The 19,930-nt window shown below is 40.9% G+C and overlaps 3 protein-coding genes across 4 annotated transcripts in view; 1 reads left to right on the top strand and 2 right to left on the bottom strand.

Annotated features, from left to right (window-relative positions):
* LOC139392411 (transient receptor potential cation channel, subfamily N, member 1) overlaps positions 1–1,708 on the bottom strand; it is a 40,110-nt gene extending 38,402 nt beyond the window's left edge. Inside the window, exons 1-2 of the mRNA XM_071140384.1 lie at positions 1,414–1,708; positions 902–1,003 (exon numbers count right to left, since the gene is read on the bottom strand). Coding sequence (XP_070996485.1) covers positions 902–1,003; positions 1,414–1,551 — 240 coding nt within the window. The 5' untranslated portion in view covers positions 1,552–1,708. The remainder of the gene's footprint in view (positions 1–901; positions 1,004–1,413) is intronic.
* Positions 1,709–2,367: 659 nt separating this feature from the next.
* LOC139392423 (cilia- and flagella-associated protein 20) lies at positions 2,368–5,508 on the top strand. 2 transcript variants are annotated; one of them, XM_071140400.1, is made up of 6 exons: positions 2,368–2,673; positions 3,170–3,249; positions 3,351–3,462; positions 4,262–4,450; positions 4,894–5,004; positions 5,259–5,508. In XM_071140400.1, exons 1-6 carry the CDS (start codon positions 2,590–2,592, stop codon positions 5,262–5,264), a joined length of 582 nt encoding a protein of 193 aa, XP_070996501.1. In that variant the 5' UTR covers positions 2,368–2,589; the 3' UTR covers positions 5,265–5,508. The 2 variants fall into 2 exon arrangements, with proteins under 2 accessions (XP_070996501.1, XP_070996502.1); XM_071140401.1 differs by having other exon boundaries at positions 2,386–2,673; positions 5,262–5,508.
* The window catches only part of LOC139392422 (diacylglycerol O-acyltransferase 1-like), a 26,818-nt gene continuing 12,390 nt past the window's right edge, over positions 5,503–19,930 (bottom strand). The window contains exons 6-17 of the mRNA XM_071140399.1: positions 18,399–18,504; positions 18,069–18,197; positions 16,583–16,657; positions 16,331–16,434; positions 16,143–16,181; positions 15,726–15,767; positions 15,598–15,642; positions 9,160–9,272; positions 8,838–8,903; positions 8,537–8,624; positions 8,029–8,091; positions 5,503–7,881 (exon numbers count right to left, since the gene is read on the bottom strand). Coding sequence (XP_070996500.1) covers positions 7,735–7,881; positions 8,029–8,091; positions 8,537–8,624; positions 8,838–8,903; positions 9,160–9,272; positions 15,598–15,642; positions 15,726–15,767; positions 16,143–16,181; positions 16,331–16,434; positions 16,583–16,657; positions 18,069–18,197; positions 18,399–18,504 — 1,017 coding nt within the window. The 3' untranslated portion in view covers positions 5,503–7,734. The remainder of the gene's footprint in view (positions 7,882–8,028; positions 8,092–8,536; positions 8,625–8,837; positions 8,904–9,159; positions 9,273–15,597; positions 15,643–15,725; positions 15,768–16,142; positions 16,182–16,330; positions 16,435–16,582; positions 16,658–18,068; positions 18,198–18,398; positions 18,505–19,930) is intronic.

The raw sequence follows: 19,930 nt of genomic DNA, 5'->3' as shown, positions 1-19,930 counted from the left end.
AGGAACAATTCCCACTGTCAGTAGGCCTACAGTATTTTTAGATATTCAACTGCTTTTGTGCTCAATCTGCTTCAATGCTCAAGATTTCATAGATTTTTACTGCCTATCACAGCTGCTGTACACATGTGACATAATTTATTTTATAGTGAACATGGGGAGAAAAACACCTACTGAAATGATTAGTCTGTCTAGTTATGTCACCACTTTATGGCAGGGTGCGTTATCCATTTAATAAGGGAGGCTTCAGATATTATATCACACATTCTGGAGGTTCCTACTATCCCTGTTGCACCACAAAAATAAAATGTGTGAAAAAATTTAATTTTCCAAAAGTTTGGCTATTCATGAGGAGATACAGCACACCGAATTATTGTTTTGTCATTCTCATCATTGTCTTGTTTTGATTGTGACTCGCTGTGCCCAGCTGGCTCATAAACGCAATAGAATAGGACCCAGAAGAGATGCCTAGTGAGTGTCTCTACTGTAAAGGTCAGTGCCGCCAGTACGCCCACTCCTCTGCCAACAACCTTTACCTCAGAAGCAACCCTGATCTACCCCACAGATAGAGTTCTAATAGCAATACCACCAATTCTATTCCTATGATCTACCCCTATTACCCACAAGTCCTCTGCACTACTCTCGTGTCCAGTTAGAATGAGAATAGTGGGGCATACTTACATATTTGTTTCTTAATATGTAGCCTGAAAATAGACTTTGTAGTCATCCTGCAATGTAATTTTACAATGAGTTTATCAAGGTGTTACGGTATATGCGTACAGCAGTCGGATTGCTGCCCTTCGATCAGTGCATTATCGTCGGAAACAATTCGACTGCTGCTCTTGGATCAGTCCATCATCATCATCATCCTCATTAACACTTTCCAGTTTGAGTAATTTCTTACCTTTGTCCTTTCACTAGGGCTGCCTCCTAACTCCAGTAGTCTGTCTACTGCAGACAGGCGGTTCTCCCTCACTGCAATCATCAGGAGACTCAAGCCAGACTCCTGGAAGAGAGAAGAATCAACCATATCTATCTCATTAGCTGACTCAATAGTATCAAATAGCTATCCACCAACATTTCATAATTGTAATAAATTATTTGATATGCTTGAAATAAAAATGTTGCATGTATTCTTTCCCCCCAAAAAATTATGTTGGCAAATTATGCTGGTTTTAAGATACTAATAATAATATCTTTATTTATAGCCCACAAATATGTGTAGGCTATGTATATATATATATATATATATATATATTAATAGCCCACATATAGCTGATTAACATTAAGCTAATTTGATGTATTCATTGACTTTACTGAAGTCCCACCCTTCATTACATATCATACTAATGCACATCATGATAATAAACCGGTAAAAAATCAGTTTAGATTAAAAAACAACCACAACCATTTTACCTCATCGATCACGGTTAGTTCTGGGTCTCCCTTGTCCAACCCTTTGATTGTCTGCTCGAGCGCAATCCATTCACCCTTCAGAGACAGCTGCAAGAGTCGCTGGCTGGACCCAGAGTTGACTGAAGATGTCTCAGACATCTTTCACATAGGCTACCATTCGTTTTTTAAATGCACAATTTACACTAGTACATCTAATGAGAATATAGTTGTTTCTTATTGCGCGTGGCTAAAAGCTATGTCCTCGTGGCAGGTGTAATTCAAAAGTAGCATTCTGATTGTAGAATTGGTGCTTCAAGTTTCCCCGTCTTTGTATGAGGTAGAATAACCAGCATTCCGTTAACTCCAACATGGGAAAATCCACCGCCCCTATCCACCACTAGTTAAACTTTTATAACTCCGCCTTTGTGCTCTTGTTACCTTGGATTCGTCTGTAGACTAGCCATGACCCCCACTTTTCCCTCTATTTTGTAGGCTAAACATGATGATAATGACCATAGAGCTCTGATAGGCCTACGCGCTTTAGTAAACTAATTTAGGTAGTTTACTGTTCCTCCTCCATCTCATCATCCTGTGTCTGTCTGTGTGTGTTTGTGATTGTAGAACACATACTTAGCCTTCATCTGTGATTAGAAGAATACATAATTTGTTTTATTTCATGGCTAATAAAAAACACAATAAGCATTGTTTATTCAGAGGTTAGCAATATTTTTTTTTGGGGGGGGGGGGTGACACAGTGTTACAATGTTGCAATAATCTTTGTAGAAATTGGCATGATGTTAGTTACAGTCATTGAGCTATATTATAATGTTACAATGTTGCAGATCCTCATCAGCTATCCACGCCAAAGCTTTGTGTTACCATGGTAACTGATATGCGTCAACAATTAAGTCCTACGTGAAACGCGTTGCGTTTCATAGCAACTCAAAAATAGCAGAAGGGGAGAGGGCATTGTTCATATTGCTGGAGATAGACAGTGGGGCTGGACGGCATACTTTATTACCAGTAACATTTAGGGGTTTCTGACGTTCCTTTTTTTGTCGTTTGGCTAGGAGGAACTAATGACCATCATTTTGTGCCACACGGAACTTGAAGTTGAGACAAAAGATCAATCAAGTAAACTAAAGTAACGTTACAAGTAACAACAGATGTGGATGAGACGGTGTTATAAACGCGCAAATGTTTAAAAACACCTTTCAAAGTGGATTCCTATCTATCTTGTATAGCATTGGGAGCAAACCTCTTCAGATATGGGATAAAAAGGTAAGCAGCGACTTACACAAGCCTACGCATAAATTAGCTTGCTAACTAGCAAGTTTGACATCGGCTTGCTAGCTAGGAAGCTAAAGAGCAGGGCTTGGTATGGTGCTAAGCTCCAGGGAGCAAGCAACTAACGTTAGCCATCTAACTAACCAGCTTACTCATGACAATGGCAATAGAAACCTAGAAGCTAGTTTGCTAACGTTAGCTGGTTTTGTGTTCCTCAAACTGCCCTGTGTTTAGCTAGCACTAGGGCATATTGTGTTAGCTCAAATTTGACAGCGATGTTACAGTATTGTCATTGTACTGTCTTAATCAAGGCTTAGCTAGCAAGCTAACTAACGTTTGTTTATTAGCTTGGTTAGATATCCATTAGTTCTCCAGCTTCCCTTATCTTCCTGGGTTCACATTTAATACTCACACGCATTTCTTAAAAGTAGTAACGTTAGCTAGTACAAGCTAGCTAACCCATTACAAACGGTTGCTTGTGCTGTTACAGGTCAGGAACGGCCACATAAAGCGGATTACAGACAACGACATTCAGTCGCTGGTGCTTGAAGTGGAGGGAACAAATGTCAGGTAAGCTTGTTCCATCTTCATAGCCCGTTTTGACACTTCTGCTGTTTGTGCATCTCTTCTTCAGTCAACTACATCCAACCATGTGTCCTTAAATTCAACAGCACAACCTACATCACTTGTCCGGCAGACCCAAAGAAGACACTTGGCATCAAACTCCCGTTCTTAGTTATGATCATTAAGAATTTGAAGAAGTATTTCACCTTTGAAGTCCAGGTAGGTTATCATCCAAGTCAACAATCAGAGCCATTGCATCTGTACAATCATGAAAGCTGTGCTTTACTGTATTATAATTATTTTAATAAAGTCCTCGTAGGTTTCCGTTAGCCGGTAATAGACTACTTTTGTCCGATGCTATTTTTTGTTGAAAAGCGATAAATAAAATTCGCTGCTGGTCAATTGTCCAGGAGAATAAGAAAAAATCCCATTGCAAAATAATATTTTTTTTTTAGCTTATTCATTGATGTAAATACCAGTCGATATATATACATTTGACTGGTCATGCTTATCAGTCTATAGATTAATTTGCATAATTCTGTGGAATTAAATTGGCGGGTGTGTACAGTATATTTGTATGTATCTTATTTATCACACGCTTACAGCATACAGGTATAGCGCCTTTGAGTGGAAAATATGTCAGATATTGCAAGAGCTACTGCTGAAGCATCTTGTGGTGCTTTCAAGACACCTGGGAACTCTGGAAAATATGAGTTCAAATAATGATGTCAGTGATCTTCAGGTCGGAAAGTCGGTGCTCTAGGCCCAAGTTCCTGAGTTGGAATTCCGAGTTAGATGACCGTTTAAAACTATTTTTCCCATTCTGAGCTTCCCCCCCCCCCCCCCCCCCGGAGGTTGGATATTTCAGAGTTCCCAGTTGTTTTGAATGCAGCATCAAATGGCAATGGAAGGCAGGCTTCATGCATCACACACCACTTTGCAAGGAGCTGGAGGCAGTATTCATTTTGAAAACATATACTTAATTGTTTGAAACCTGAAAGTTTTAATACAATCCCAGGTGCTGGATGACAAGAATGTGAGGCGGCGGTTCCGGGCCAGTAACTACCAGAGCACCACTCGGGTGAAGCCCTTCATCTGTACAATGCCTATGAGGCTGGACGACGGCTGGAACCAGATCCAGTTTAACCTGTCTGACTTCACACGGCGGGCCTACGGCACCAACTACATCGAGACACTCCGCGTACAGGTCAGTCAGAAAGGGTCATGGTCCAAGATGCAATATACGGATCTCTTACCTAGTCTGGTCCTAGATCTTTGTGCTGCCTTGCCGACTCTTATGGTCATTGCCATGGCAAGTTTGGTGACCATAGGAGTTGGCGAGACAGCACACACAGATACATCAAACACTCTTACATCAAATGTGTGTGGAGGAATAATAAGATACTGAACTCATTGTTACTGTAATACACACTTTAAAAATGGGGTGTCAAACTGATTTTGGTGATTGTTAATGAGCTTGATAGTCAAATGGTAGAAATGTAGGTCCATTATCATTTCTACAATGTTTCTATTTGGTGTTAGTCATTTTAATGTATTTTGAGTTCTCTCCCCCATGCTTTAAAATATTAGTAAGGGTATGTTCTGGACAAGATTAGATATTGCAATACCTTGCCTGTGTTTTTGTTCCAGATCCATGCAAACTGCCGCATACGGAGAGTGTACTTCTCTGACAGACTGTACTCGGAAGATGAGCTCCCTGCAGAGTTCAAACTTTATCTACCCGTACAGAACAAAGCAAAGGTGAGTACAAATAATGTCCATGCCAGTTGTCATGTAGGACTACAGCTCAGACTGGGTTTCTCCCTAATGGCACCCTATTCCTTTTATAGTGCACTACTTTTGACCAAGGCCCATAGAGCAAAAGTAGTGCACTTATATAGGGTGCCAGTTGGAATGCAAACACTGTCTCGTATGCATCTCAAAGAATGAGCAAGATCAGTCAAAGTACAATATCTGTTGCAGTTCTTGTAGCTAATCGACACATTTCTTTGCAGCAGTAAGGCAGCTGAATCGATTCTCCTCCCCCATTCCAGATGTGAATTTTATTTGCAGATAGTCTACACTTGTTTTAATGTTTTTGCTTTTAAGTATTTTGGAACCATGTGATTGTTTTCTCTGCACAATAAACATTTTGTAATTCTGAGTAAACCCTCAATGATTGTGCAACAAATGTATCATTAACAAGCACTGGTCAGTGTAAGCTCATGGTTATTACATACAAGAAAACAAATAGTCAGGTTCCAGTTCCACAGGCAGGATTTTATTTAACTTGTGCAGTGACAGCAGTTGAGTACTGTATCTAATGTTACAAAACTCTTAGCACAGAGAACATGAAAGAAACATAACACATGCCATGTTCTGGAACAGTCTCCCAAGTGATAGGAGCCGCATGGAAAGCAACCTGCCCTCACCTACTTAGCCAATCTGTCACGCTAGATGGGATTTAATAGATTACAGATCTGAAGTTGAATTACAATATTTATCAAAATGTCACAAATTTTGTTGCGGGGAGGCTTTAAAAATACCTATTACCTGCCCATTGTAAATTAAAATCATGCCAAGTTAAAACGGAATGTGAGGATAGAAGCATTATTTCGTACAACTGTCCTGAATGAAAATAACATGTACAAAAAACAAACAAGTCACGCAATATTTATTTCCTACAACACATGACAATAGAAGCTGGAATTAAAATACTAAACACTTTGGAGTAAGTAAAACAAGTGAAATACAGGCTCGATTTGGTTTGTGGCTCATGTAGAGATGTCGGGCACGAGTAGGATATTTACTGAAGAAAAGCATGTCATTGAAACCATGAAGGGTTGAGTGGGCTAAACTAGATGACGGTTTAAGTATGAGTGACAAAGGTTCATCGAAGTGCAAATATAAATGCATACTGTGTTTACTGTTTGGATCACCATTTATTTAATGGGATGTCAATATTGGCAAATAAAACACCAAACTTATTTTGAGGACCGTGTTTCTTTAGCAGATACATTCAAAGAGCACTAATTTCTTGGAAAACACCATGCATTTTTGTGCAAACAGATTAAAAAAGGTATAATTCACCCAAACACTTGACTGGTTATTACTGCAGCCACATGAAATACAACTTAATACTCAAAGGCATGACAAACAGCATATCGATAGGTGTACAGTACCAGTCAAAAGTTTGGACACCTATTCATTTCAGGGTTTTTATTTATACTATTTTCTACATTGTTGAATAATGGTGAAGACATCAAAGCTATGGAATAACGTAGTAACCCAAAAAGTGTTACTATATTTGAATTATGTTATGAGATTCTTCAAAGTGCCTTGACAGCTTTGCACACTTGGCATTCTCTTAACCAGCTTCATGAGGTAGTCACCTGGAATGCATTTCAATTAACAGGTGTGCATGATTAAAAGTTAAAGAAATTCTGCAAAGAAACCACACCAATAAGAAGAGGCTTGCTTGCGCCTAGAAACACAAGCAACGGACATTAGACCGGTGGAAATCTCAAATTTGGACTTTAGTTCCATCCGCTGTGTCTTTGTGAGAAGCAGAGTGGGAACGGATGGTCTCCGCAAGTGTGGTTCCCACCGTGAAGCATGGAGGTGATGGTGCTTTGCTGGTGACACAGTCGGATTTATTTAGAATTCAAGGCACACTTAACCAGCATTGCTACCACAGCATTCTGCAGCGATATACCATCTCATCTGATTTGCGCTTAGTGGGACTATCATTTGTTTTTCAACAGGACAATGACCTAACACACCTCCAGGCTGTGTAAGGGCTATTTGACCAAGGAGAATGGAGTGCTTCATCAGATGACCTGGCCTCCACAATCACCCGACCTCAACCCAATTGAGAGTTCGGGATGAGTTGGACCAGAGAGAAGGAAAAGCAGCCAACAAGTGCTCAGCATATGTGGGAGCTCCTTCAAGATTGTTGGAAAAGCATTCCAGGTGAAGCTGGTTGAGAGAATGCCAAGAGTGTGCAAAGCTGTCAAAGGCAAAGAGTGGCTACTTTGAAGAATCTCATATTTTGATTTGTTTAACACTTTTCTGATTACATGATTCCATGTGTTATTAGTTTTGATGTCTTCACTAATATTCTACAATGTAGAAAATAGTAAAAATAAAGGAAAAACCCTTGAATGAGTAGGTGTGTCCAAACTTTTGACAGGTACTGTAGAGTTTTTTGCATTGATCTTCATAGTTGTAGACTATTAAAGTAAGAAACAGAAAAGGCATACAAATGTTCTCTAGCTTTGGCAGGGTAGTGTTTCACAACAATTGCACATGACTGGACTAGAGCCAAGTGTCTCTGTAGTGTATCAGTGCATTTGAGAAACTGAAGGCCAAAAACTTTTTGTAGTACATTCTTACTAATCAGTTGAGCTTCATATAAAACATTTCCCTTTCAAAATAAACATGTTTCCTTATTTAGTAGAATATATTGCTCCTCTGCTTGCGGCCAACTGCTCATGATTGTGACACGTAATGTAATACGTAGAAGTCGTGGACGTACATCAGTACGGCGATGGGCTGGCCAATGATGAGCGAGATCCAGACTGCCGCATTACCATAGTTACCCCTCAGGAAGCGGCCGACGAACCAGGCGAGTGGAATCTGAAAGAAAAGTTGAGGCAATCATTGAAAAATCTAAAACCACTTACTTTAAAATGTGCTTATAACCATTAACAGAGGACCATGTTGTCAAACCCACTGTTTGATTATAAAAATACATTTTGTTTTTAGAAGAAAAGAGTTTCTGACCTGAGACATCATGCCCATGAACGCCCACAGTCGGAACATTTTCAGAGGAACGCTCACCAAGTACTGAAATGAGAGAAGAAGATTATCAAATCGATGCAGCCTTTAAAACACTGACATGTACACCATCAGATTAAGTCAAGTGTGAAACTTGCCATGTTGGAGAGGATCAAAACCATCATGGGTAAATTGTGACTGACTGATCTAAAAATAATATTAACTAGGTAAGTCAGTTAAGAACAAATTCTTATTTACGGAGGACACTGGACCAATTGTGCGCCGCCCTATGGGACTCCCAATCATGGCCGGATGTGATACAGCCTGGATTTGAACCAGGGACTGTAGTGACACCTCTTGCACTGAGATGTAGTGCCTTAGACCACTGCACCACTTGGGAGCCCAAGTGGCTCTAACAATGAGTAGTTATTTATGTAGATCAGTCAGTCAGCTGCAATGTCGAACACGCCCAGAGTGTTAGATGGCAACACAAATCTCAGCCACCCATACAAACCTCGTGAAAGAAGGCGGAGACCAGGAAGATGGCTGTCTGAGCGACCCACTTATTCACACCTCTCCCCATGAGAGGCTTGTAAAAGTGGCTGTGGAGTACAAGAGAAGAAAATGTATTATTTATTAGTTGGGAACTGTAGACAATAACCAAGAGCGTTGTTTATAGCCATCTTAAAAACTGCTATAATGTCACAGAACTTACTGTAGACAACTCACAACACATGCTCACAACACACAAAGTCAGTGCTGTAGGAGGTGGTATTGTTCCACTCACAATGTTTATTTCTTAAACTCCTACTCACCGGAGGCACCACTTGTGCACAGGAATGTTCCAGTTAGACCAGAAATAAGTGACCGTCTCAGAGTTCCTGCAAAACAACAAGTGACTCGGTCAGAAACAAAGTTGCAGCTCATTATCTAGTCACTACTGTACATGACATGGAGGGAAAGGAGGCGCAGGGCAGCCTCATTCTTAAAGTTAAAAAAATCATTTATTTAGAAGACTTTGACTAAGCTACTTTACCATTACATATTGCACTACATGTAATCCAAACAGATGGCACATTTCACATGGTATCACTGCACAAATAACGCAAGGCTAACTGAGAATAGTCATCCACTTACCACCAGTCCTGGTAAAACTCCCTGTCGCCAAACCGCATCAGCTCAGCTACGAAGTTCATGGAAGAGTGGAAAAACCAATAGAAAAAGATGAGCCAGATTAAATGATTGGGAACCTGTTGGGGTAGAGGGGAGAGGGGAAGCCTTGTGCCATTAGACAGTCTGGACATCAGAAAAGTATTCAGACCTTCACTTTTTCACAATACAGCCTTATTCTAAAATGGATTCAACTTTTTTTTATCCTCAATCTATACACAATACCCCATAATGACAAAGATAAAACAGGTTTATACATTTTAGCAAATTTATTACAAATAAAAAAAACTGAAATACCTTATTTACATAAGTAGTTAGACCCTTTCCTAGGAGACTCGAAATTGAGCTCCGGTGCATCCTGTTTCCATTGATCATCCTTGAGATGTTTCTACAAGCTGATTGGAATCCACCTGTGGTAAATTCAATTGATTGGGCATGATTTGGAAGGACACGCACACCTGTCTATATAAAAAGGTCCCACAGCTGACAGTGCATGTCAGATCAAAAACCAAGTCATGAAGTCGAAGGAATTGTCCATAGAGCTCCGAGACAGGATTGTGTTGAGGCACAGATCTGGGGAAGGGTACCAAAATATTTCTGCAGCATTGAAGGTCCAAGAACACAGTGGCCTCCATCATTCATAAATGGAAGAAGTTTGGAACCACCAAGACTCTTCCTAGAGCTGGCCACCCTGCCAAACTGAGCAATCGGGGGAGAATGCCAAGCGTTACATCTGGAAGAAACCTGGCACCATCCCATTGGTGTAAAACACTAAAGTCGTTTTGCGTATTTATATTTGACAACTTTTAATTCACTACATTCCAAAAGAAAATGTACTTTTTACTCCATACATTTTCCTTGACACCCAAAAGTACTCATTACATTTTGAATGCTTAGCAGGACAGGAAAATGTTTCAATTCACACACTTATCAAGAGAACATTCCTGCTCATCTCTACTGCCTCTGATCTGGCAGACTCGCTACACACAAATGCATTGTTTGTAAATGCCTGAGTGTTTAAAAAAAATGGATAGCCAGGGGGATACCCTAGCTAGCCATAAATAAAGAAAAGAAAATGGTGCTGGCTGGTTTGCTTAATAAGATATTATACTTTTACTTTTGATACTTAAGTATATTTAAAACCAAATACTTTTAGACTTTTACTGAATGACTTTTACTTGAGTCATTTTCTATTAAGCCATCTTTACTTTTACTCAAGTATGACAATTGGGTACTTTGTCCAAACATTGCACCGTCTGTACGGTGAAGCATGGTGGTGACAGCATCATGCTGTGGGGATGTTTTTTAGCAGCAGGGACTGGGAGACTAGTCAGGATGGAGAGAAAAATGAACAGAGAAAAGTACAGAGATCCTTGATGAAAACCTGCTCCAGAGCACTCAGGAACTCAGACTGGGGTGAAGGTTCACCTTCCAACAGGACGACCCTAAGCAAACATCCGAGACAGCGCAGGAGTGCCTTCGGGACAAGTCTCTGAATGTCCTTGAGTAATCCAGCCAGAGCCCGGACTTGAACCTGATCAACATCTCTGGAGAGACCTGAAAATGGATGTGCTGCAACACTCCATCCAACCTGACAGAGCTTGAGAGGACCTGCAGAGAATGGGAGAAACTCCCCAAATACAGGTGTGCCAAGCTTGTAGCGTCATACCAAAATAATACTTAAGGCTGTTAATCGCTAGCAAAGGCGCAACAAAGTACTGAGTAAGGAAAGGGTCTGAATACTTATGTAAATGTGATTTACATATAAATTAGAAAAAATGTCTGAACTTGTTTTTCCTTTATTATGGGGTATTGTGTGTAGATTGAAGGGGGGACGGGACTATTTTAGAATAAGGCTGTAACAAAATGTGGGAAAAGTGAAAGGGTGAATACTTTCCAAATGCACTCCCTCTACATCTTTAATTATAGGGCCAGTTTCCAAAACACAAATTAAGCCTGGTCTTGGACTAAGAAACACTTCTGATGCAGTATGTACATAGTGTAAAAACACCCCATTAGGAACACCTTCCTAATATTGAGTTGCACATAGGAAGCTGTTCAGCGTAAAATTCCACCAGCAGCGTTGCAGTTCTTGACACACTCAAACCAGTGCACCTGGATACTACTGCCCTACCCCATTCAAAGGCACTTAAATTGTTTCTTGCCCATTCACTCTCTGAATGGCACACACACACACAATCTATAGCTGTGTTCGAATACCCATACTGTATACTACATACTTAATGAGTATAAACACACTACTTAGTTCATTTTAGTATACTGTAAACGAACTATCGTTTCAGTTGAGCTTACTAGAGCTTAGCATGTCTACGGGAAGTTGTTGTTGCTATGCAACCTCTTGCTAGCTTGTTAGCATAACAAAATAGCTAGCTAAACAATTTACGATTTCGGGTGTTTGTAAATTCAATCTGGAGTGCCAGAGTGTGCTCGTAAATCCAGAGCAATCAGCTGGTGCGAGCGTTTCGCTACTGGAGCGTTCAGAGCACATACGCTCTGGCCAAGGAGTATAGGGTTGATCCGAGCATTCACGCACACAACCTAACTGGCTAACGTTGGCTAGCTACTTCCAGACACAAATGAGAGAACGCCTCGTTCTGACCATTTTACTCGCCCTAGCAGAGCTGGTTAGGCTGTTTTCATGTTATCCAGAGCGTTGGTGACTGTGTTGCTGGCAACAATTTAACTACGCTCTTTTTTGCAGACCTTTACTGACACCAGCCATATTCAATGGACGTTGAGCATTGGTATATTTATCAGTTAGATTGCTCTGAAATCTGAGTCAAATATATTTATAAAGCCCTTTTTACATCAGCCGAGGTCACAAAGTGCTATACAGAAACCCAGCCTAAACGTTAGATTGCCAGAACTAACAATGCCCATTGAAACGCACAACTATACCACTTAGCTAAGAATTATCTGAATAATCAAGTCCATAAACTTTGGGTGGGTATATACACTATAGTTAGATAGTTAATATACTGCCTGACAAGTTAGATGTATTAGTAGCCAACTAACGTTAGGTAACTAGCTAACATACCGGTACATACTGCCTTAATTTTGCCGGACCCCAGGAAGAGACGATGGGGATCCAAAATAAATACAAATACTGCTGAAATGCTTTGCGGTTTGGATAGCGTAGCTAATACATTGTCACCCAACATAACTTATTCTTAAAGTCATTACATCGCTCAGCATTTTCTTAGCATTTGTCATAGGTGAAGCAATGAATGTGTCCGCTCGTCGGACTTTAGCCACATATTTTCCGCGATTGTCATCAACTCTGAAAACCTGAAGCCATGCCCATTTCTGAAGAACTGCATTATGGGCCCTAAAAGCAAATAGTGGGGTAGCGTCTCAAACTCAAGATAGCCACACCCTGGTCTACTTACCCTTGCCTTATGCACTTGGGGGAAATCCCCGCGATGGTCGTCGGAACAAACGATTAGCCAAGCAAGGGAAGTTCGCAACATAAGCCCCCCAGCCGTTGTTTTTGATCGAGTTTGCCTGTGCAAAATTATGTTCACGTCGGGGCCTGAAACCCCCCCATAATTAAATTCCGATTATTGTACATCCGCTAAATCCGCCAAAACCTTGGCTGCATTCCAAACACTTAAACCCTCAAATTAAGTGGACACTTCTGAGGAGTGTCATGAGGGAGGAAGGAATTAACTTTAAATGGACAGCCCTTGCCCGGAAATTTGCCAATCCCGTGATAAGTGTTTTCAGCCTACTTATATTTATACTTACCATATGGTTCAATTCTCGGGCCGACTCTTCTCTGTATATATCAACGATGTCGCTCTTGCCGTGGGCGATTCCCTGATCCACCTCTACGCGACACCATTCTGTATACATCTGGCCCTTCATTGGACACTTAACTAACCTCAAAACAAGCTTCAGTGCCATACAACACTCCTTCCGTGGCCTCCAACTGCTCTTAAACGCTAGTAAAACCAAATGCATGCTTTTCAACCGTTCGCTGCCCGCACCCGCCCACCCGTCGAGCATCACTACTCTGGACGGTTCTGACATAGAATATGTAGACAATTACAAATACCTAGGTGTCTGGCTAGACTGTAAACTCTCCTTCCAGACTCACATTAACATCTCCAATCCAAAATCCAAAATTAAATCTAGAAATCGGCTTTCTATTTCACAACAAAGCCTCCTTCACTCATGCTGCCAAACATACCCTCGTAAAACGGACTATCCTACCGATCCTTGACTTCCGCGATGTCATTTACAAATTAGCCTCCAATACTCTACTCAGCAAACTGGATGCAGTCTATCACAGTGCCATCCGTTTTGTCACCAAATCCCCTTATACCACCCACCACTGTGACCAGTATGCTCTAGTCGGCTGGCCCTCGCTACATATTCATCGCCAGGTCATCTATAAATCTATGCTAGGTAAAGCCCCGCCTTATCTCAGCTCACTATAACACCACCCACCCATAGCGCGTGCTCCAGCAGGAATATCTCACTAGTCATCCCCAAAGCTAACACCTCCTTTGGCCGCCTTTCCTTCCAGTTCTCTGCTGCCAATGACTGGAAGGGCTTTCAACAAAAAATACATTATTTTTTTTTTAAATGTAATTTTGTTTTGTTTTGCTGGAGACATATTTCCCTCACTAACTTTAAACATCAGATATCTGAGCAGCTAACCGATCGCGGCAGCTGTACATAGCCCATCTGTAAATAACCCACCCAAGCTACCTACCTCATCCCCAGATTGTTTTTATTTTCTGCTCTTTTGCACACCAGTATTTCTACTTGCACATCATCTGCTCCTCTTTCCCTCCAGTGTTAATTTGCTAAACTGTAATTACTTCGCTACTATGGCCTATCCTCACGCCATTTGCACACACTGTATATAGACTATTTTTTCCCCTATTGTGTTATTGATTGTACGCTTGTTTATTCCATGTGTAACTCTGTATTGTTGTTTGTGTCGCACTGCTTTGCTTTATCTTGGCCAGGTCACAGTTGTAAATGAGAACTTGTTCTCAACTAGCTTACCTGGTTAAATAAAAATAAATTAACTATTAATATATGCCTACTGTATGATAGCTATCAAATTAATTAGATAACTAACATTAGTCTGCCTAGCTACTTCTGAAGGAAAATGTTTTATTTCTACAATTTCCAAACGCAATCAAACAAAAACATTACCTTTACGAAACGTGTGCACATTAGTAGCACAATTTCTAACTTAATACATTCATTTTTATCATCACAAATTGAATTATGGGGTGTTTCAGGCCCCGAAGAGAACATAATTGTACACTCACAAACAAGGGCAGAGGGGCTTACATTGCAAACTTCCCTTGCTTGGCTAATCATTTGGACCAATGACAAATATGGCCGCGGGGATTCCCCCAAGGGTATAACGCGAGGTTAAGTGGATGAGGGTGTGTCTTTTATGACTGAAACGCAGCCCTCAACATCAATATGGAGAAGTTAACATACAAGTATAAGTAAAAACAAATGTAAATAAGTTAGAAATTGTGGTATTAATGCACATGACGGCACAAACACTTCGTAAAAGTAATGTTTTTGTTTGGTTAGCTTTTGGATATTGCATAAACAAAACATTTTACTTCTTCAGATGTTCCAGCTAGGCAGGTTAGTTAGCTCATTCAATTTGCTATCATACAGTAGGTGAATATTAATAATTATATAATTAATATAAGTAGACATGCAATCACAATTGACAGTAGTGCATATAAAAGCACCCACAAGCTACGGGTGGCTGAAAACAACCATTGCGGGATGACCGAGTGACAAAAAAATAATCCTTCCTGCCTCCCTCGCCCCTTGCCCTGCAGGTGTATACTCGTCAGACGTCATGATATGTCACCAGAAGTGTTCACTTCATTTGAGGGTTGAGGGTGTGTCTTGTGTTTGGAATGCTGCCTTCATATTTTGGAGAATTTAGTACGACATCCAGAAACTTCTGGCATACTAACTCTATCCATACAATATACTCAATTCAAGTCACAAATAGTGTGGTTAGTAGGAGAATTCAAACACAGCTCATGTCTCAAGATCCTTTTTTAACCTATCTCCCCTTCATCTACACTGATTGAAGTGGATTTAACATGTGACCTCAATAAGGGATCATAGCCTTCACCTGGTCAGTATGATGGAAAGAGCAGGTGTTCCCAATGTTTTGTACACTCAGTGTATATTGAGAAAGTATTTTCAGTCCTGGACTTGGCTTGGCTTTGTCTGGGAAAACGGCTCATGACGTATGTATGGTGAACCAACATATCTTTTCAATGGGAAAATATGACAAATGTGAAACATGATAGAAATTAAACAGATTAAGTGTTAGGTTTGTATGGAGACATGGGTGTAGGTAATGTCTTTATTTACACTCACAGCCAGTTTCAGCATGCGCTCGATCATTCTGGAAAAGTCCATATCCTGTCACGGGGGGGTAAATGAAACAAAGTCACCCTTAAGTCCAATAGACAAAAGTCTAACAAACGGAAGACGTTAATATTTACCTGGAATGGTTTCATGGAGTTCTGAATAGTCGGCACCATCCACTGAAAGAAACATGGTTAAAGGTTTTTGTGAGACATGGTTAAGGTAGACTCAGCGATATGATGCAGATGTACAAAGTTAAAAGTATAGTGGGTCAAAATCTGCAACAACTAAGAATTGGAGCATGAGGCTCAACTTCTCTTGTTTTGGTCCTGTGGCTACCACGTAAGAGCGTGAAGAGAACCCATGCACATCTGCAGATGCTGTTACTGTGTGAGAGTCTTGCATCGCAATATCGCTGATGCTGCTCTTGCAACGTCATTTCGCTGACTAACTATCTTGTTACTTGATAATAAAGCCACCCATTAATCAAAATGTACTTGTTTGATGAGTGAAAATAAACCAAATACTGACCAAGGTAATAATAATGAACATACCTGTTGTACCAATCCAATCTGTAACTGTATGAAGAACAGCTGGAAAAGATTTCAGATCACCTTTTAGATTTTAAAATGCATTTACATATACAGCATGTTGTCATGAGGGTAGTGTATATTATTTAGGGTGCATGCAAATTGCACATTCCCAGGTCTCTCCGTTTTCATTATGTGATCTTTGACCTCACCATCTCAAAGAGTCTCCTGAGCAGGAAGCTCTTGCGTATCCGTGGTGACCGGGGGAAGTTCAGCTCATAGCAGAGAGTTGGGGCAAACACAAAGTAATATATATCTATGGAGGGTGGACAGTAAAAATTTAATTAAATTGTACATCTTTTGAAATAAGAATTTTGTGCAGAAATTTCTCTGTATGGATTTAATTTAGTTGTAAACAGCTACTAGTCATGCTCATTATGGTCAATATCTCTTTCTGTTCTGACCTCTGTGTGTGAGATTCCCAGGGTAGGACACATGAGCGTGTACAGTTGACCCATTTGACTGGGCGACTGATGGACCTATGGGTACACAAAACGTGTGGATGTACAAGACAGATTATTTCTGACAGCAGTACTTCTGAACAACCAGCAGATGGAGATGGCAGCACAGTAACGTTTCAGAAAGTGGGATGTTGCCGCAAGAGGGTGCATTTAATCATATGTGCGTGTGCTCGTATTTATTCAGGGGGCAAAAGATACATATTTAAACAAACGCTGAAAGCTTTTCGCAGTAAACAGCCCAGCCAAAGACAGGTCACAGAAGTTACTCATACAGCAATGGGTCATACAGCTCACTAAATACCTGTATATTTCTCCTCACGTCACACGCATTTTTGGGGAGGTCAGAGTAATTTGGACAGCCAATCAGATCTCGGGCAGCATCTGTGTTACTGAGAGGGCGCAAATGGCGAGAAGACCCATAGCTGTGTGTGTGTGTGTGTGTGTGTGTGTGTGTGTGTGTGTATATACACATCTCCAAATTAGCATGTTGACATATATATATCAACATGCTAATTTGGATGCTAACCAGTTGACATTACTACACCAGCACTGGAGAAAGCACTGGAGAAAATATCAAATACAATCAACCAGGATGGACAATGTTGATATTTTTCTCAGGAGGGTGTACAAAGATGGCAGCCGTAGCACTTTATTTTAGTTGCTGCCATTGATACACTGAAAAATATATATATATAAAAAATATATATATAAAAAATTTAAAAAAATCACAACATGCAGTTCATTACAGTTCATAAGGAAAATCTGCCAATTGAAATAAATTCATTAGGCTGCAGTTATAACACCTGGTGAGGACGACGAGCACGCAGATGAATTCTCCTGTGACGGTTTCTGACAGTTTGTGCAGATATTCTTTGGTTGTGCATACCCAGTTTCATAAGCTGTCCGGGTGGCTGGTCTCATTTGGCAGTTGGAAGTACTGCCAAATGATAAAATTACATTGAGGCGGCTTATGGTAGAGAAATTAATATTAAATTCTGGCAACAGCTCTGGTGGACATTCCTGCAGTCAGCACGCTCCCTCAACTTCAGACATCTATGGCATTGTGTTGTGTGACAAAACTGCACATTTTAGAGTGGCCTTTTATTGTACCCAGCACAAGGTGGACCTGTGTAATGATCATGCTGTTTGATCAGCTTCTTGATATGGTCAGGTGGATGGATTATCTTGGCAATGGAGAAATGCTCACTAACAGGGATGTAAGCAAATTTGTGCACAGAATGAGAGAAGCTTTTTCTAAATATGGATGTTTTATTTCAGTTCATGAAACCAACACTTTACATATTGTGTTCATATTTTTGTTCAGTATACTTTGTTTGTACTATTTGCCATTTGTACTTTCCTCATTCGATTATGCACGCAGGTACACACAAACAGAAGTGTGAAGGGACACCTGGTCAGGAGTACTCACATGAATGGGAGCGGGTCAGGGTGCGGGCTTTGGTATGTCTAATCTCTCTGCACCACATGTTCACATCCTTATACGAGTACAACTTCATGAAGAGGATGGTATAGACACACAGGGCAAAGGCTCCACCCACTACACAAGACAAAATAGATATCAAGTTTTACAATACTACACTATTTTAGAAGTGGACAAATCCTCTGAGGGGCATTTAGTATTTTTGATAAGGTCAAGGAGTAAATATACTGTTACTCACAGATAAACATTAGGCCTATTTATATGGCCATGCAGTATAAACGTGTGTGTGTGTGTGAGATCATGATCAGGCCATCTCACCTGGGGTAATGGAGGTCAGCATGAGCACAGTGGCTGATGGGAAAAAGAGGAGGGTGGTCAGATTGACCAAGTAAAGGAATGTTCCAGTAGTCTCTGAGATGGTGCCCTGCAGAGCAACAGGAAAAAAATAATAATAATTGTTTACACAGTGCTCTGGGCACAGAATTACTACATACAGTATAATAATTTATGGGCCTTTGTGGGCCTGGGGTGGTCTAGTGGTCTAAACTGGTGCCTCCAGAATACATGTACCAGTGTGGTGATCATCCTTGAGGTACATACAACTTGGAGTCCACCTGTGGTAAATTCAATTGATTGGACACGATTTGGAAAGGCACAACACACCTGTTTATATAAGGTCCCACAGTTGACAGTGCATGTCATATCAAAAACCAAGCCATGAGGTCAAAGGAATTGTCCGTAGAGTTCCGAGACAGGATTGTGTCGAGGCACAGATCAGGGGAAGAGTACCAAAACATTTCTGCAGCATTGAAGGTCCAAGAGAAAACAGTGGCCTCTATTATTCTTATATGGAAGAAGTTTGGAACTACCAAGACTCTTCCTAGAGCTAGCCACCCGGCCAAACTGAGCAATCAGGGGAGAAGGGCCTTGGTCAGGGAGGTGACAAAGAACCTGATGGTCACTGACAGAGCTCCAGAGTTCCTCTTTGGAGATAGGAGAACCTTCCAGAAGGACAACCATCTCTGCAGCACTCCACCAATCAGGCCTTTATTGTAGAGTGGCCAGATGGAAGCCACTCCTCGGTAAAAAAAGGCACATGACAGCCTGCTTGGTGTTTTCCAAAAGGCACCTAAAAAGGACTCTGACCATGAGAAACAAGATTCTCCGGTCTGATTAAATCAAAATTGAACTCCTTGGCCTGAATGGCAAGCGTCATGTCTGGAGGAAACCTGGCACCATCCCTACGGTGAAGCATGGTCGCGGCAGCATCATGTTGTGGGGATGTTTTTCAGTGGCAGGGACTGGGAGACTCGTCAGGATTGAGGGAAAGATGAACGGAACAAAGTACAGAGAGATCCTTAATGAAATCCTGCTCCAGAGCGCTCAGGACCTCAGACTTGGAATGTGAACCTTCGCTTCACAAGACAACAACTCTAAGCACACAGCCAAGACAACACAGGCATGGCTTCAGGACAAGTCTCTGAATGTCCTTGAGTGGCCCAGCCAGAGCCCGAACTTGAACCCGATCTAACATCTCTGGAGAGTCCTGAAAATAGCTGTGCAGCGACACTCCCCATCCAACCTGACAGAGCTTGAGAGGATCTGCAGAGAATGGAAGAAACTCCCCAAATAAAGGTGTGTCAAGCTTGTAGCGTCATACCCAAGACGACTCCAGGCTGTAATCGCTGCCAAAGGTGCTTCAACAAAGTACTGAGTAATGGGTCTGAATACTGTGTGCTTAGAATACTTATGTAAATGTGATAGTTTATTTTTTATACATTTGCACAAATTTCAAAAAACAAAATGTTGCTTTGTCATTATGGGCTATTGTGTATAGATTGATAAGGAGA

Source organism: Oncorhynchus clarkii, chromosome 32, assembly GCF_045791955.1.
Source record: "Oncorhynchus clarkii lewisi isolate Uvic-CL-2024 chromosome 32, UVic_Ocla_1.0, whole genome shotgun sequence".
NCBI classification, from domain to species: Eukaryota; Metazoa; Chordata; class Actinopteri; order Salmoniformes; family Salmonidae; genus Oncorhynchus; species Oncorhynchus clarkii.
This window is presented reverse-complemented; position numbering and strand designations above follow the sequence as displayed.